Source organism: Spermophilus citellus, assembly GCF_964194105.1.
Source record: "Spermophilus citellus genome assembly, chromosome: 14".
NCBI lineage: Eukaryota > Metazoa > Chordata > Mammalia > Rodentia > Sciuridae > Spermophilus > Spermophilus citellus.
Window position 1 is genome coordinate 51,712,476 of NC_138194.1, and position 19,761 is coordinate 51,732,236.

The 19,761-nt window shown below is 34.9% G+C and overlaps 1 protein-coding gene across 2 annotated transcripts in view; it reads left to right on the top strand.

Moving 5' to 3' along the window:
• ZBTB10 (zinc finger and BTB domain containing 10) overlaps window positions 1-19,761 on the top strand; it is a 39,243-nt gene that overhangs the window by 10,881 nt on the left and 8,601 nt on the right. For both annotated transcript variants that reach the window (XM_081265955.1, XM_081265954.1), the window contains exons 2-3: window positions 2,127-3,015; window positions 17,726-17,824. In XM_081265955.1, the coding sequence (XP_081122081.1) occupies window positions 2,127-3,015; window positions 17,726-17,824 (988 nt within the window). The remainder of the gene's footprint in view (window positions 1-2,126; window positions 3,016-17,725; window positions 17,825-19,761) is intronic.

The following is a 19,761-nucleotide window of genomic DNA, read 5'->3' on the forward strand; positions in this document are numbered from 1 at the left end:
TAAAGCAACCCCTTGGAGCCTGTGTGTATGTATGAGGCTGTTGGTTTGATCCTCAACACCACCAAAAATAAACAAACAAACAAACAAAAACCCTTTAACTTCACTTCTCTTCCCTCATCTGCCCCCCAAAAATGAAAAATTTGGAAGTTTGCTCATGAATGGATTTGTTTTGATTTATTATTTATTTTTACAGAGGATTGAGTGGGTAGGAGAGAGAAATAGCTAATTGAGAGCATGGAACATTTTGGTATGATGTTGGGGGACATGGGGAGAGGGGAGATTTGCTGTGATAGAATGGTATTATGCACCTGAGACATGAAGAGGGGTTAGGGAGACTGCTAAAAGTCAAGTGAAAATAAAAAGAAATTCTCTACTCTGATTGCTTCATTTTGTAGCAGTCTTATAGTGTTCCATTATCCCTATGGAACATTGAAGTGTTCTGGAATTCTAATATTTTGTTTCTTTTGGTTGGCCACCCAAGCCTGGAAATAGCACAGAGATTCTCAAATGGGCTATGTTTTAGTTTCAGAGAATTGCTATTATTTTGTGTATAGCTTCCTTTGACCAGGATTCAGACATAAAGCTATACGTTTGCCACACCTGCAGTTGGGTTAAATGAAGTTTGTTTTTTGTTTTTGTTTTTGGTATGAGGAATTGAACCCATGGGTGCTTTATCATTTAGCTGCATTTCTAGTCCTTTTTATTATTTATTTTTGAGGCAGGGTCTCCTGAAATTGGTAAGGCTAATAACCTTGTATTCTTCCTCAGCTTCCTTGATAAATGGAGTTTTGTGATTAAGAATCAACCATTTAGAATAATGTTTCTAAGAATTCTTTTGCAGTCCTATCTTCCTTACCACTGCTTCCTCTCTTCAGGTCCTTTTTGGACCTGTATTTTTCCATGTTTTTCTCTATTCTCATAAAATAGATTTTGTGTGTGTATGTGTGTGTGTAGCTTCATTTATTGTGCACTTAATTTTAGCACTTAAAAATTTTTAGCACTCAAGGTCAGCCTTTTCAGTCATCCTTATTCTGCACCCCGGGATTGAACCAGGGGGGCCTAACCACTGAGCAACATATCCAGCCTGTCCTTTTTATTTTTTGAGACTGGGTCCATAGGTTACTTAGAGCCTCCCTAAGTTGCTGAGGCTGGCTTGGAACTTGGTATCCTCTTGCCTCAGCCTCCTGAGCTGTTGGGATTATAGGCATGCACCATTATGCCCAGCTTCTGTCATCCTTTCTACTAGAAATGTCTTAGCAGTTTTTCTCTTGGGAAAAAAATGATTAGTTATTTAGCAAAGTTTAACAACTGCAAAGCACTATGTAGGATTATAGGGATATTATAGCTCTGCTTGAAGGAAGTTTACCAGCCTAGTCATTGAATGAAGAAAGTCATAAGGTTGTTAAAACTAATATTTGTAGTTCTGCTTTGTTATTTAAGAAGACAACTCAGGGATAGTGACTTTTCCAAGATCACATGATTAATAACTATAGTACAAATAGCATTCTGAAATTAGATCATATTTTATAATGAACCACACAATTTTAATTATTGTATACGAATTCACCTAGAGCAATGCAAAATTGAACAGTAGTGAATACCTATATGATTGATAAGCAAAATTATAAGATTTTTAAATTCAGAAATGTTAACGTATCTTGCAGTTTATAGTTTTATGACCTTAGGTGATATTTCCATTGTATTATAACTTGGATGTTTTATGTTCTGTCATAGAGGAGATTGCTGTTTTCCTATTAAGAGATTAAGCAAACTATTTTGATTTCCATAAATGAAAGTTTCTTAAGAAAATAATTGCTGTTTTGATTTTGATTTTAAATAGTTCTCAAATCATGTCTTTATTTTATATTTGAAAAGAAAAATCAATGAAATCTTGCTGATCCTCTCAGATATGTTCCATTTATCTTTTAATAGCAATGGGTTGCACCATACTATTCACTCCATTCCTTTTAATATTTGGGATGATGATCATTTTAATCTCAAGGCATGATGATTACTCACAAGATTGTTTGATTAGTACATTTTAAAAACTTACATTGGTAATGAAAATGTTTTCCTTGTGTTAAGGACTTTAAAATGTAATATTAATGTTTTTTATTCAATTACAGGAATCAGAAATTCCATCAGAGGAGGGGTACTGTGACTTTAATAGTAGGCCAAATGAGAACTCTTATTGTTATCAACTTCTTCGACAACTAGATGAACAGAGAAAGAAAGACATTCTTTGTGATGTCAGCATTGTGGTGAGCGGGAAAATCTTTAAAGCTCATAAGAACATCCTGGTTGCAGGCAGCCGTTTCTTTAAGACTTTATATTGCGTTTCAAACAAAGAAAGCCCTAACCAAAACAATACTACCCATTTAGATATTGCTGCAGTTCAAGGTTTTTCAGTCATCTTGGACTTCTTGTATTCTGGTAACCTGGTGCTCACAAGCCAAAATGCCATTGAAGTGATGACAGTGGCCAGCTACCTTCAAATGAGTGAAGTTGTTCAAACTTGCCGAAATTTCATTAAAGATGCCTTAAATATAAGCATTAAATCAGAAGCTCCGGAGTCTGTAGTTGTGGACTACAATAACAGAAAACCAGTTAATAGAGATGGTCTGTCTTCACGGGATCAAAAAATTGCCAGCTTTTGGGCAACACGGAATCTTACCAATTTGGCAAGTAATATAAAAATTGAAAATGATGGTTGTAATGTCGACGAGGGCCAAATAGAAAACTACCAAATGAATGACAGTAATTGGGTCCAGGATGGTTCTCCTGAATTGGCTGAAAATGAATCTCAAGGTCAAACAAAAGTATTTATTTGGAATAACATGGTCTCCCAGGGAATTCAAGACACTGGCAAAACAAGGAGGAAAAACCAAACTACAAAGAGATTTATTTATAATATACCACCTAATAATGAAACAAATTTAGAAGATTGCTCAGCGATGCAGCCACCTGTTGCCTATCCAGAAGAAAATAAGACCCTAATCATTAAGGAGGAACCAGGTAAATATTGTATATACAAAGATAAATCAGTTTTCATTCTAATGGGCTATAATTTTGAAGCATATTTTTAATTGAAATTTTATTATAAAAATAATAGTACTCATTGAATGTCTGTAATAGAGTAAGGGAGAAATCATTCAAACGTAAAAATTTTTGGTTTATTTTTGTCTTTTCTCAAACATGTATATGTGAGTTTCTCAAAAGTTGGTATTAATAACCAGGCATCATATACACAGATGCTCCTTGATTTAAGATGAAGTTATAGCTTCATGAACTAAGAAAAAAAACTACCAGGTCATATAAACATGCTATATACTTAGCACCCTGAACATCATAGCTTAGCTTAGCCTATTTTAAATATGCTGAGAACACTTAGGCTACAGTTGGGCAAACTTATCTAACACAAAGCCTATTTTATGATAAGTGCTAAGTACTAAGAGTGAAAAAGAATGGTTGTGTGGGTGCACTTGTACACCGTAAGTTGGGAATTTTTAAGCTGAACTATCTTAAATTGGGGACTGTCTGTATTATTAAGGAATGTGAACTCTGTGTGCACTTCTTTGACTTTTCTCATCTTTAACCTCTGTTGTAATTATTTTATTAGTACTAGAAAAGATAGTCTTTTTCATTATATACAATCATGGTGTCATTTTGGAACCTTTTGTTTTTTGGGCAGTACCAGGGCCTTGTACATACTCTACAAGTGTTCTACCACAGTACACAGTACATATTCCAGTTCTTTTTATTTTATGTTTAGACAGATATAGCTAAGTGGTTGCCTACACAAGTTTCCAACTTGTGATCAATTGCCTCAGCCTCCTGAGGAGCTGGGGGTAAGGCATGTGCCACCATGCCTGGCTCATTCTGGAACATTTGTAAGACCTAGTTAACACTTTGTCGTTTTTGCATTTACTTTTTTTTTTTTTTTTTTTTGTACTAGGGATTGGACCCAGAAGCACTTTACAACTGAGCAACATTCCTAACCCTTTTTATTTTTGTTTTGAGACAGAGTCTCACTAAATACTGAGGCTGGCCTCAAACTTGGATCCTCCTGCCTTACCCTCCCAAGTTGCTGGGATTACAGGTGTGTGCCCCTGTGCCCAGCTGTATTTAAAAATGTTTATTTTATACAATTTAAATAATTATGAAATTATTCTAACTTCTGTTTGTTTTTTGGTACCAGGGGCACTTAACCACTGTGCCACAACCCCAGCTCTTCTTTATATTTTATTTAGAGAGACAGGGTCTTGCTGAGTTGCTTCCGGCCTTGATAAATTACTGAAGCTGTCTTTGAACTCAAAATCCTCCTGCCTCAGTCTCCTGAGCTGCTGAGATTATAGGCATGCACTACTGTGCCCAACTAAATTATTCTAATTTGTTTAGAGCTACTGTTCTGTTTTCATTACAGATTTTATAGAAACTGAAATATTTTAAGCTTGTCCAATTACACCATCTAATTTTCTTTCTCCTTTGCATTAGTTAGAAGAGAGGCCACTGAAAACCTTTTCTTCAGTATATTCCTAAAAGAATGTATTCGAGAGTCTTAGCATATCACCTTGATGATGGGGATTTCTTATAGAATGAGATGGAAGACCACTGTTAAGAGTATGAATAGAAAGAGTAGAAATTTTTATCTTTAGTTTAATCTGGCTGTGCCTAATTTTATTTGAAGAAGGAGCTCAGTGAGTTTGAGATTTCTTCCTACACATACCTCTTAGGCTTGTGCACTACTATCAAGTGCTTGTATCTCAGAACATTGTGACTATTCATTGACTGATTTTTAGATGATGATGATCATCTGATGGTGGAATTCCTTCTTATTTGGTACTAGGGTTTGAACCCAAAAGTGCACTGAGCCACATCCCCAGCCTGTTTTATTTTTTTAGTTTGAGACAGGGTCTCACTAAGTTGCTAGGGCTTTGCTAATTTTTGAGACTGACCTTGAATTTGCAATCCTCCTGCTTCAGCCTCCCAAGTCATTGGAGAGTACAGGCATGAGCCCCTGCACCTGGCTGAGGATGAAATACTTTCTATTAAAAAGAATTATTATTATTTTATCTCCCAGGGGTCAAAATGCCATAGTAAACCTGTGAAATGGGTTTTTCTTAATTCTTGGATGTGGATTATTTTTTTGGTAGAAATTTTAGTTATGTGAAAATTAGTATATATGTTAGTGAATAGTATTTGCTATTGTTTTTTCTAGTACTTTATATCAAGTTTTTAGAAATTAGATCTCTGAGGCTTTTTTGATAAATAAAATATTAAGGGTACTTTGTTTGGACTTAATTATTAATATAGAAGATCTAGATGGAGTTGTCACATTAGGGCCACATTGACTTACTGCTACATGGATTGTTCCAGTATGGTGGGACCTTATAATATTTTAAAATACATACATGTATACATATATATCCTTGAGCCCTTGCAAATGTGTGCAGTGCATTTCCTTTAAAGAATAAGCTGTTCTTTTGAGTAATATCAATAGTTGATTGATGACAAAACTATATGATTGGACTTAAAGCACAAATACTGAATCCCAATGCATACTTTCAAAAATAGGAATACTATTAGCAATTGTTACCTAGCTTCTTCTCACCATGCTTGTATAGGATTAAGATTAGTTCTATATTAAATTTAGGATTATGTCTTGTCTTGTTTTGTTTTGTTTTACTAGAAATTGAAGCCAGGGATGGTTAACTATAGAGCCACATCCCCATCCCTTTTTTATATTTTAATTTAAAGACAGGGACTTGCTCAACTGCTTAGGGTCTTGCTAAAAAGCTTAGGGCCTCACTAAATTGCTGAGGCTGGCTCTGAACTCGAGATCCTCCTGCCTCAGCCTCCTGAGATGCTTAGATTACATACACTACTATGCCCAGCAGGTCTGTTTTAAACTAGCTGCTGTTAGTCAACCATGTCTTCAGTTTTAATTCTTACCATCTTATAAAAGATAATTGTATTCTTATGTCATTGATAGAACTTTGTATCTGCACTTAAACTCACAAATTTGTATTAGCAATGTGCTACCTTCCAACCATTTGAACTTACTAGTGCTTCTAAATTGACCATTATTCCTCTTTTAAGTTCAAGAGGTGATTCTACTGTGAGTCAAGGTTGAGATCTGCTGAGACAGTGAAAAGGAGCCCAAAATGAGTCAGATGTATTGGGCTTGAAAGTCAGCTTTGCCATTTACACATTATGTTACCATGATCAACTTAAGTTAGTTGTTCTCACTGTTGTCCTCTTCTTTTAAAAATGGTGCTTATTTTATAGGATTATTATGATAATTAAATGGCAACTATAAAAGCACAAGAACTATTATGGTCACCTCAATCTCTTAAAATTGGGAAAGAGGTTGTATGTTTTCCTATGTTGTGTGCTTTCTACCAAATGCTAGGTAGGTGGTCTTATAGCTTTAGTCGTTGTGTTTGAATACTTATGATTACCTTCCTAATCAGCCTATTTGAGTATAGGATGATTGTGATTAGGAAGTCCTCTAAAATGTAGCCAAAGTTTGCTTCTCCCTAACTTCTTAATTCTGCCATTTTTCAGTAGTGTAATTTGAACCCAACCTCTAATCCCTCTAATCTACCTGATAACCCCCCAAATGTTAGACATTTAAAAAATTTCCCAGAAGTCCTAGGCCAAGTTCTATTCCTCCCACCTTGTGAATACAGGAAATTGACTTAGGTTTCCAGGAAAGTTCTGACAAATGTAGAGCACAGTGGATCTGTATTTACCATAGTTAAGGCTTTTCCCAAGGTCATTTCTATTAGTAAAAATAGAGGCAGGTGTCATATTTAGGACCATCTCACATTAAAACCTTGTTATTAACCAGTGAAGTGATAGATCCCTGCCTTTTTAAATAATTGGTCCCTTTTAACTTTAAAACATCGTTATGAACCCCCCACACACACACCATTGGTTATGGTTTAAATAAATGCTTTTAAATGAATTTAAAGTTCTGCTGAAAACATCTGAAAAATCATAGTGAATTATTCAGTGTATAAACAAAGCATGACACAAGTGGGTTTGTGGTACCTTGGGGGAGGAATTGTGACTTTCTTAGGGCCTTAAGTCTTTTAGTTAGTTTGTAAGCCATAGCTCTAATAACAGTGTCATCTTCTTGACATATAATCTTGAAGCTGCTATTTGCATGCCTCATCAAGATTAAGATAAGGTGTACCAGAAGCTACCAGGAGGGATCTTATTCAGATTTTTTTTTTAAAGAAGAAGAAGCTAGTATATGTTTTGTAATTCACTACTGAGATTCACTTATACGTGAACTCAGGAAGATTAGAAACTTCTCTTTTATTAGGTTGTCGAATAATTGTCAGCAAAAACTAAAATCTGGGTAATCAAATGGGGGGAAAGATGGACTGGAGTTATAGCTCAGTGGTAGAGCACTTGCCCAGCATATGTGAGGCAATCCTCAGCACCAAATAAAAATAAATAAATAAAATAAAGGCATTGTGTCTGTCTACAATTAAAAAAAATTAAAAAAGGGGGGATAGATATTGTTAGTGAATCTAATAATGTAAAAATTTCAAATATTTGTCTTTTTGATTTGCAACAGAAAACATTATATTTTAGCCAAATAAAGTAGATAAAAACCTACAATTAGAAATTAATTTGGGGAAATGAATGCTTGAATTGTTTTACCTAGTATATTCATGCAAGTAGTTGTATATAATCAGAGTAAATTAGGTGTTAATCCCATTTTTGATCTTGATGCCTAGTAAGTAATTTGGTTTTCTAGGTCTAGATTTTTGTATTTATACCAGTCATACTATGAGTGTCCACCTATTGTAAATAATTATACTCTGTAAGGGTGCTGACTCACCTCATTTTGAATAAAGATTTTTGAAACGACAGAAGCAAATTAGCAAGTATAAGTAAATATTAGCAAAAAAGTTAAATGAATGCTAGTCCTGGTAAAGGTATGATAGCCCTTAAGTTTTTAATGGATTCTAAGACACTAAACATCCTTTCTCAAAAGGAAGAGGTATAACAGTTTTTCAGGATGACAAACTTTCTTAGAACTGACTTCTGAAAGGAATTTCTCCATTGGGGTTTTAGAAAGTTGACACCAAGTAGGACAGTTTCGTCAAGTGTTTTCTAGTAAGTGCACCAATAAATTTATTTTTAAAAAAATGTCTTAGTTGTAGTTGGACACAATACTTTCATTTCACCTACTCATTTTTATGTGGTGCTGAGGTTCAAACCTAGGACCTCACATGTGTGAGGCAAGCACTCAACCCCAGCCCCACCAGTAGATTTATTTATATACAGTAATTGACTTTTATTTTTGACAGAAGTTGATATAGTTCCACATAGATGGTTGATTCCTCCCTCAATGCCTCAATTCCTCCCTCAAGGCAGTTTTACTTGATCAAAAGGTAACAGAGTTATTTTAAGTCTGAAAGTTCCTCCCTCGCACTCACCTAGACTTCTAATGAGAAATATTTGAAATTTTTACATCATTAGATTCACTAATGACATAGTTTCAAGCATTTATAGCTAAGTTGTTGGGGTGGGTGCTGAATTTGTGGTCCTCCCGTGTCAGCATCCCTGAGTCTCTGGGATTACAGATGTTTTTGACCACTCCCAGCATAAACCATCTGATTTGACACCTCCCACTATCCTGACTGCCAAATAAATTTAGTGTATAAACTACTATAAATATGGTTCAAAATATATGTGGAATTTGGCTTTAAAGGGTCAATGAAGTGGGTTTAGGGTGAGTTCTGCCACTAACTAGTCTTGAGTGTATCTCAAACAACATATGTATTGGGAAAGAAGTAGTAAAACTAATACTTCATAGTTCTGAAATCAAAGGCTTCTAAGCTTTTTCTTATTCATTTTGGCAATAAAACCTAGTTACTTAGGTATTTTTAAACGTATTTTCTTAAATGTTAATATTCTTGTTTTATTGCATAAATATAAATGTTTTGGTTACAGGATGCTACCCATGTGACCCCACTGGGCTCTTGTAGTTATCACTTTTACAAAATGTGGAAAAGCTTTGTATTCTCTATTTTTACTCAGAGGTTTTCATATATATAGTAGGTTTATGGACCTGAATCCATTTTTTTCCTCAGGATAATCCAGATGTTCAGCTAAACCTTTCAGGTATCCTTTTTGCATGGTCTGAGTTGTAAAAGATGAGCTACAAGTCAAATGTTAAATTACTTTTCATTGGAAACTTATTGAAAGTTTGAAGACCTATTGCTCCTTTTTAAAAAGAAATGTCCAGTAGTTATCAGGCTATAAGATATTCTAAATAAGAATCTTCAATATTTAATTTTAAAAAGGGTCATGGTGGTAGTAATAGTAGAAATAATTTGCCATCTTTTTTCTCCTCTACTTTTATTCTGTTTCCTATTGCTTTTCTTTCCTGAATGCCTCTTTTGGCCTAAGAGATGGCTTTATTGGTAATCATTGCTCATAAATTTGAAATCCCAATACTGAATCTGGGAGCTGAAGAAGACTTATATGAATCAGTTATAATAGCTTTTTTTTTTTAAGAGAGAGAGCGAGAGAGAATTTTTTTTTTTTTAAAGAGAGAGTGGGGGGAGGGAGGGAGGGAGGGAGAGAGAGATTTATTTTTAGTTCTCGGCGGACACAACATCTTTGTTGGTATGTGGTGCTGAGGATCGAACCCGGGCTGCACGCATGCCAGGCGAGCGCGCTACCGCTTGAGCCACATCCCCAGCCCAGAATTTTTTAATATTTTTTAGTTTAGTTTACCGAGCTTGAGCCACATCCCCAGCCCAGTTATAAGAGCATTTTTGTGACTTAAATTGTCTAACCTTTATAAGTGTCAATTCCTGAGGGTTTTTATAAATTTTGGCTTTAATACAATAAGGTAATTAGATAAAAATTTTATTCTCAGCTTTACTCTTCAAAAAAATGTATGTTATAACCAAATATTAGTTTCCTGGGAAATTCCAAAATATCTTTTTAGGTCATAAGAAATTTGAAAACAAACTTTTTTTTTTTTTTAATTCTAAGAAACTAGGGCCAGATAATGTCAAGATTGAGGAGTCTCTTACCTGGAACTAATTCACAACAGTGTGGTTATGGGGTAGATATATGTCTGGTGCAGCTGATCATGGTGGGCTACGTGTTTGTGATTCTAAGGAGGCTGAGGCAGGAGGATTGCAATTTGAGGCAAGCCTGAGCAACTTGACCCTGTCTCAAAAAAAAATAATAATAATAACACAAAGAGGCAGGGAGAGGTGTTGGAGATGTAGCAGTGGTTGAGTGTTCACATAGCATGTGTGAGGCCCTGGGTTTGATCCACAGCATCACAAAATAAATAAAGTCATTAAAAAAAAATAAAAGGGCTGGGTAATGTGGCTTTGGGGGTAGAGTGCCCAAAGGTTTATTCAATTCCTAGTTCTATAGGGAAAGGGGGCATGGAAAAAGAAGAAATCTGGTATAGTGTGAAAATGTTAAAATAAGATTTAGAATTATGGCAAAGAGTACAGTCGGAGGCCCCTAGCTGCTTAAGAGTTGGAGAAAGCCTCACAAAGAAAACTTTAATGGATCTTGTATTGCATAGGAGTTTGCCACGCAAAAGAACAGAAGGAGGACTGTAGCAACCTGAGAAACTATCTTGTATGCAGTGTTGATAAATTATAAATTTTGTTTTACAGATTGAGACAGGAATTTTGTTTGTGTTGCTAGGATTAAACCCAGGGCCTATTGCATACTAGGAAAGCATTCTTCATTTGACATGTATCCCCAGCGATGATGAAAGGATCTGTTTATATTTGCATTTAAGACTGAAATTTTGAAGAGAATTGTTCATGAATTTGGGTAGTACGTGGGAAGACCTGTTAGGGACGATTTGTAGCAGAAACAAGTCTTTTTGAGTAATACAAAGGAGAAACTCAGTGCTATAGGAAGTGTCAAGGGTGAGGTATATATACATATCCATTTGCAGTTGAATTTCTTGAAAGGAGAAAATATGAAGAGAAATCTATATATTTTTATGAATAAAGAAGACAGTTCTGAATCTTGTCTGCAGAGACTTGGTTTCTGATGTATATTTATATGAAAATGAAAGTTTACTAGATCACAATGAGACTCTTTTAAAAAAGAGTTTTTATACAATGGAGTTCAGCTTTATCTAAAACTTCCCATTTCTGATTTCTTCTTATATCTTGTTCTTTTCAATAGTATTTGTGTTCTAAGAAAATCTGGATTAGTTTGCATGTGTGTCATGCTTCCAATATTGAATGCTGAGAACCAGAAGCAAATGGTCGGGCAGACCTTCTTTCCATCCCAGTCTTATTTAATTTAGCACTATAGGCAGGTGCTGCACCATTTGCTTCCCAGATTCAGAAGGGTTGCTAGCCCATTCTGGTCCAGTGGTCCAATGGTCCACAGTAGGCAAGGATGCCTACTGTAACCACAGCCACCAAGATTAACCTCACTTAATAATGGTACTTTGCTTTATTGCATTTCATATAATTATTTACTTAGTATTTTCATTTGCTAATATCACTTTTTGTTGCAACTTTGTGATGTAGGTAAATATTGCTACTGTTTTCTGTGTGAAGGAAAGTTATATAAACATGTTTTGATAGGCTGAAATTTATACATCTTCTATTTCCCTCTTGTTCTATTTTCATTGCTTGTTAATCACATTTTTAAACCCATAATATTTAATAATTATAATACTTGCATAATTGGAAATATAAAATATTTGAATTCTGAAGATGATTGTAAAAAGATGATTGTAAAGAACAATGATAACCAATAGCTTGACACCCTTAAGATTTTGGGATGGTTTTGTTACTTAACTAGAGGGAAGGCACTCAAAGTGAATGCTGTTAACATAACCACTAACAAAGCTATTTGAATATACTTTTCAGTCTCACTCCCAGGTTTTTTTTTTTTTTTTTGATTCCCTGCTGTGTTCTAGGCCCCAAGACTTGATACTTCTAATAAACCAGAAGCAGTGTAATGAAGTTAATTAATGGTAGAGCTCTGCTACCAACTTGTTACTTGACCTTATTTGGTTTTGGTGTCCTCATTAGTAAAGTAGAAGATAGAATTTTTATTTTCTAATACCAGGAATTGAATACAGGGATGCTTAACTACTGAGCCACATCCCCAGTTTTATTTTGAAACAGGGTCTTACTAAATTGCTTAAAACCTTGCTAAATTGCTGAGGCTGGCTTTAAACTTATCTTGACTCAACCTCCCTATTCACTAGGATTACAGGTGTGCACCACGTGCACCAGTAGAAGATAAAATATCCTTAATATTAAATATACATAATTAAATTTAAATGAGATACTATATGTAAAGACTTCATTTCTTACATACTGCTGAATGTAAAAAAAATATGTTTTTATTTAGTTTTGAGGGGGCTGCTGTTATCTATCCACTGGGGAAAGACTTTCTTCTACTCTGACAAAAACAGAAGAAATTACACTCAGTTTATTTAACTCTGGTCATTTGGATATTACATTCCATACATAGACCTGCTCCCAATCTGAAAATAACTGGCAACATGTGATGAAAGTAATGTTTTTTTGTTTAATATTTTGTTTTTTGTAGTTGAACACAATACTTTTTTTTTAATGTGGTGTTGAGGGCCTTGCAGGTGCTAGATAGTGCTCTACCGCTGAGCCACAACTCCAGCCCTGAAATTAATGTTTTAATAAATCTTCAGAAAATCTCTGTTTCCAAAGAAACATTGGCCTTTAAAAAAAAACTAAGTTAAATAAAGTGAAGCATTTCTATAGCAGGGTTTTTAATATTCTAAAACCTCACATATTTGAGTTTATTTTGTAATTCTGTAATTTTGAAGAAAAAAGTGATGACTGAGAGTTACTGTCATGCTTCCTAATGAAACTTCTTATTCCTGTGTCAAAGGAATCATTGGTTTCCTGACTTTGAACCCACTTGTGTCGGCATTACTAGTAATAATTTGCTTGATGCTTTGGCTGGTTTTAAGTTACAACAGGCATCTGATATATTGATTCCTAAAGTCAAGCACCCCTGTTGACAAAAGCTTATCAACTTGTAAGAGCTCACCTATTTTGAGATTTGTTTTTGATGTCAAGTAGTTGAAACTATTTCAAAAGATATAATTGAATATCTGTAGTATTTGTATTGTTTTGTTTTTGAAAGGGAACTTGTAGGATTAAAGAACACAAATCCTACTACTATAGGGTAGGAGATTAAAAAAATGCCTCTGTTAAGAAGTAGTTGGAACGGGATAATAAACATGGAGGGAAATGAATTACAGTAGATGGGGTAGAGAGAGAAGATGGGAGGGCAGGGGAGGGGGGATAGTAGAGGATAGGAAAGGTGGCAGAATACAACAGTCACTAATATGGCAGTATGAAAAATGTGGATGTGTAACCGATGTGATTCTGCAATCTGTATTTGGGGTAAAAATGGGAGTTCATAACCCACTGGATTCTAATGTATGAAATATGATATGTCAAGAGCTTTGTAATGTTGTGAACAACCAATAAAAAAAAAAGGAAGTAGTTGAAGAAAAGCCTCAGCAAATCACTATAGTGTTACATGAATAGAAGCACCCTGTATTTAAACTCCCTGACAGAATTGTAGTAAGAAATGGCCTCTGAACATACTTTAGAATAATAATGAGTTTCTCCCCCAAAGATTGAGAAATGTAATAGTTAGGATAATGATTTAAATTTTGTTTTTTAATTAGTGAAATACATTTAACTTTGTAGAAAAACTAAGCCACTAAATTTCCATTAAATATTTTGAGCTTATGGATATGTTTCAATGTAATTATAGACCAAGAAGTTGAGAAATTATTCAAGGTACTGTTAAACGAACTTATTTTAGCAGTGCAATTTGCAAAAGACAGGATGTTGAAGTCAATATTTGGTATTTTTGAAGGTCTTTTATTTGCCATGCATTGTGATAAATACTGGGGAAATAAACCTAAGCGGTATCCCTGCTCTTAAGGAGTATGGAAAGCAGTCTGTATTTATTATTTCTGCATTCCACATGAACTACTTATTCATTCTTCTGACTTCCAGCCCATTTATTCTAGGTAATAATCTTGCATTATACCTTACAGAGAAAATAGATGCTAATAGTCTTGAAAAAAATATCCTTAAGTTATACAGCTTCATACCTGTGTCTATAGTCTTTATATTTTCTACTTTCAAGTACCCACCTAGGCTTGTGCTTCTGGATCCCAGACTTCTTAGTAATCTTACACAATTAATAATTTCTTCTAATAACTTCAGTGTCTTTAACTTCTCCCTTTCTTAGTGATTCCTGTCAGCATTTAAATGTTTGCTTCCACCTTAAAAAAATTTTTTTCTTCTATTTTTCCTCACCTTCTGGTACTGGGAGTTGAACCCCAGGGCACTTTACCACCAAGCTATATCACCAGTCCTTATTTTTTTATTTTGAGGTAGCATCTCACTAAGTGTTGGAGGCTTTCCGGAACTTGCCATCTTTTTGCCTCAGCCTCCCAAGTCATTGCTATTATAGATGTGCTTCACCACATCCAGCTGTAAAAACCAATTCTGTTTCTCCCTCTTTTCTTTTACAGCTAAATTTTCCAAAAGATTGTCTATTTTATCTATTAATTAGTCGTATTCTATTCATAACCCTGGCCATTTCTTACTCCTTCCATTTGCCCCACTGACCTACCAGAATCACTCTTAAGATTACTAGTGACTTTAAAATGAAAGTAATGTGCATTTTTAGACCTGATCTTGAATTTAGGCACAAATTCTGACAAAGTAGATTACGTTTTCCCTGAAAGCTTTTTCTTTTTCTAACCCATTAAATGCTAAGATTTTTCAATATACTTGGTCAGAGTTTCTTTCATGGTTTTATCTATTTGTTTCTCAGTTTTACTTCCCATCTGTATTCTGACAACTCAAAAGATTTTTTTTTTTTAAGTACTGGGGCTTGAACCCAGGGGTGCTTAACCAGAGCCATCTCTCTAGCCTAGCCCTTTTTATTTTTTATTTTGAGACAGGGTCTTGCCAAGTTGCTTAGGGACTCACTAAGTTGCTGAGGCTGCCTTTGAACCTGCGATGGTCCTTCTGCCTCATCTTCCCTAACCACTGGGATTACAGGTGCCTGGCAGACGTTTTGATTTCCAGCTTAAGCACCAGATCTTCAGTTTTATTTTATTTAGCAGTACTTGGGTTGACCCAGGCTGTACTCTGAGTTAACTCCCAGCCTTTTTGTTTTGTTTTGAGTCGGGGTCTAAGATGCCCAGGCTGTCCTTAAAGTTAGGATTCCCCTGCCTCGGCCTTCTGAGGCATAGGAACTATTGACATGTACTGTTCTCAACCTTTAGTAACTATTAGAATCAGACTGTGTATTTAAGATTGCTGGGCCTCACCTCTAAAGTATGTGTTTTTAGTAGGTCTAGAATGGGGCCTAAATTATAAATTGTACTTCCAGCAGATTTCTGATGATGCTGATTTAGAGACTTTGAGAACCACTGAGTTAGAGAAATGAGTTCTTTCACAGTTGGGATTCAATCTCAGGCTTACCCCTTTAATTCACCACCCTTATCCCAAACATAATTCCAGTTTGTAGGTATGTCAGATTTTAATATGTTCATGGTAAACATTGATTATCTTCCCCTCCCCCTCCTAGGTTTCCTTGGCTACCATTGGTATATACTCGAAATTTCCCTGGAACTGACCTCTCACCCCAATATTCAGTCTGCTGCCAAGCCCAGTATTACCTACACAAGTGTCAAATTCATCCACTTTTTTCCTTTACCATTCTCATCTCTCACCTGGGTTGTTAAAATAGCTTTCTTACTGATCTCCTTTTAATGTATTGCCCTCCTTTAATTTGTAACAAGTCATATCACATGCACTGTGTGTGTTGCCTGTTGCCAGAGGATCCAAACTATGATCTCCTATGTGCTAGGCAAGCACTGTACCACTGAGTTATACTCCCCACCCCTGCAATGCTTGGGTTGACCCAAGCTGTACTCTACCACTGAGTTAATTCCCAACCCTTTTGTTTTGTTTTGAGACAGGGTCTAAGATGCCCATGCTGTCTTTAAACTTATGTTCTCCTGCCTCAGCCTTCTGAGGCATAGGAACTATGGACATGTGCTGTTAACTCATTTTTTTAAGGCAAATGAGTTAACTTCCTATTTAAAAATTTTTTAAAATGCTTACCGTAGACTGTAAGGATCTATACAATCAGTTACACACGCTTGACCATCATTTTATGTTTTTTTTTTTTTTTTTACAATCATGCAATCCTACTAACCTCAGTATTTCAGAATGAAATTTGGTAATTTTGGACTTCATAATTATACACTAGAACCATTGCTGTGTAGGCTTCATTGTAAGAATATACAGTAATTTATTTGCCCACTGTAAATATTTTTGAATAAGTATCTACTTAGGTAAGAGGTTTTTCAAATATTTGTTTCATTGTTTAAACTTGGGTACAGACCATCAAGGATGGTTGATAACAAAGATAAATGAATCTTTATTGGGAAGTATAGGGGAGATCGTTCACAGGGACATTTTAAAAATGTCTTCACACATCTAAGCATTTTTAAAAATAGAGGAGAGTTTGGGACAGTTGGTATGATGCTAGAGCAGAATCAGAAAACTAAATATTAATCTACACTAAAAAGTCTGAAGTTCATCCTAAAATCTCTGGTGAGCCATCAAAAATGTTTAAAGACTTGTTTTAGAACAAGAAATATTAGGAAATTAGAAGAAGTGTGAACATTTATAATTTGGAAGAAAGGAAGCCAGAAACTCATTTCACTAGTTGACTATTCCAGCAAAGTACTGAAGGTAGTGGAATTGAACAGATTTGCAGGAAATTTCTTAGATTTGCAACCAGAAGTATTCATTTCATTAACATCCCTTTTTTTCCTTTACAATCCTATAACAAATCCTTTCCATACATTAAGATTAGTTCTTAAGAATACTTCTTTTCTGAAGTCATTATCTACCATTCTAGCTTTAATTTACCTCTTCCACTTTTGAACCATTAGAGAAACACCAGTCTGTCTTCGTATTTTTTACTTCTTGGTATAAGCAATAACAGGTATCTTTTTGGATGTCAGGAACTATTATAATAATATTTGGCTTGCATTATTATCCAGTTAAATTCCTATATCAAATTTATGATACAGTGGATTTAAATGAGAAAACTGAGGCAAGTGGTCAGGTATGCAATAATAGTTAGGATTGGCACCTAATTGACCTTGACTCTAAAGCTATTCCTAACCAGTATTCTGTACTTACTGTTTGCGTGTTCTTGTGGTTGAGAACCACGTCTAAATCTTAAAAATTATCAGTTCATAAATTATTCAGGTATATTATTCTGTCTCCTCATTCATATTGAATAATATTTAGTTAAATTTAGTACATCTAACGTGATTTTTCACATAGTTTTCCAAGTACTTTAAGTAAAAAATATCAGCAACATGTTAGCATTTGTTGAACAAGTAATTTGGAGAGCATTTAGAAAGACAGCAATAAGAAATGAACAGTTCTCGCTGTCCTGGAACTTAACTTTGTTTTCTTCTGATTTGTCTTCTGTGCCTTATTGTGTTCAGTACGTAGTACATAACCAATACTTGCAGATGATCCTTTTATTTAGTCTGCATAAAAATCAATTCTAAGAAAGTGGTATTTTGGATAGAGGCTATGGTGTGACTTGTCAATAATATCCTACATGTTATTTTCAGATTTGGATGGTGCTCTACTCTCAGGGCCTGATGGTGATAGGAATATGAATGCAAATTTATTGGCTGAAGCCTGCTCTGGTCAAGATGGAGTTGATGCTGGTAGGTACAGTTAAATTTTTAGCAAGAGTGCATTAGGAGGGTTTGGGAAGTGTTTGTATTTGTGTTTACTGGGGTCTACTACAGTTTCTTTCCCCTAAGTGTAAAATTACTTTCAGTCTGTGGTAATATTGCTTATGAGGACTTTGGAAATTTGGTAATACAAATTGATGTTTCTGGTTTTGTTTGGGGGGCTCATTTAGAGTTTTTAAAACTCAAATATCAAAGAAAATATGGCTTCCTGCTAGTGAATAAATGGAATAATAATTACCAGACTGGTACTCTAATATATTTTAATTCTTTTTGATGCAAATATAATAGTATGATTGTTGATGGTTATAGAAAATGTTGATTAATTCTAAGTAGCAATATTTGTATTGGGAATACTTGGGATACTTAATGCATACAAAGATTCCATGATTATGTTACTAGTAAAATAGAGTTAAAATAAATGGGTTTCTCTGTTAACTAATAAAGCTAGTAGAAGAATGATCGAATTAGAGAAATACCTGTTTACTGATTCCAATAGAAATGATTTAAGATCATCAGTGGATATTAAGCCACTATTAATGGGCTTGTCCCACTATGATTGGGTGAAAGATTGTTAGGAAACAACATATTCACATCATCTCAAACCATCCCACATACTTAGTATTGTTAACAATGGAACAAACAAATTGAGCTGATGCATTGCACTAGCTGTCACACAACATAACCTGTGTAGTAGTCTTGAAATGTATTTATCCTGAATATAATTGTGAAGGAAATAGTCAGAAAAATCTAAGTAAATCCAGCCACATAGCAGGTGGTCCAAACTCTATCATGTCATGAAATACAAGCTGAGGAACCACTAGATTAAAGGAGACAGGCTAAATATGCAGTATGTGTCTTGGATAGATTAGGATCAAATAGGATTTAAAGGGGATGGCATTTGGGGAACAGTTGGAAATGTGGGCTGTGTGGTATGTGTTAACAATATTCAGTTTTAAATTTCTTGGATGTGCTATGGTTTTTCAGGGGAATAGTCTAAAGTATAATCCTGTATTTAGGCTTAAAGTATGTTTTCATGAGCTTTTTGACCACTGTGACTAAAAATCCTGAAAACAATAATTTTGGAGGAAGAAACATTTATTTGGGTCTCTTGGATTCAGAGATCTCAGTTGATAGATAGCCAACTTTACCCTTTGAGGTCTAAGGTGAGGCAGAACATTGTGGTGGAGGTGTATGGTGGAGGAAAGCAGCTGGGAGCCTGGCACCAGGAAGCAGAGAGAAACTTCTTTCATCAAGGACAAAATATATACCCCAAAGGAATACCCCAATGCCTTACCTCCTCCATCCACACCCTGTCTGCCTGCATTTAACCCCATTTAGTCTGTATCAGGGGATTAATGCACTGGTTAGGTTAAAACTCTCATATAACCCAGTCATTTCACCTTAAACTTTCTTGCATTGTCTCCCATGTGACCTTTTGGTGGGGGGACACCTCTTATCTAAACCATAACAAAGTACAAGTTTTAAAAGTGTATTAAAATGTCTGTATACACACAAAAAACATGGCAAAGTTAAAATTATTAAAGGTGTAAAGGGTTATGGATGTTTAATTATTCAACTTTAATTATTCAACTTCTGAATCTTTGGAATCCTTTTCAAAGTTGATGGGAATGAGAGGACATCTAAGGGAAATCAATAAACAAAGTAGTTAGGAGGCTATACACACAGTATACACTGTACAAAATTAAGTCAGTGGTTTTGAAGACATTTTCTCAAGGTGGTTTCCCCTGATTGTTGAAAAGTATTTTAAAAGTTTTGAAATTAGTAATATGGGAGTTAGTGATATTACTTTTTTTAAGATTTTCTTTACTTATATAGACAATAGTTAATATTTATCAAAAGTATTTTATTGCACTTGCTTTCTTGATTCAGAATTCTAAAAAGCTAAG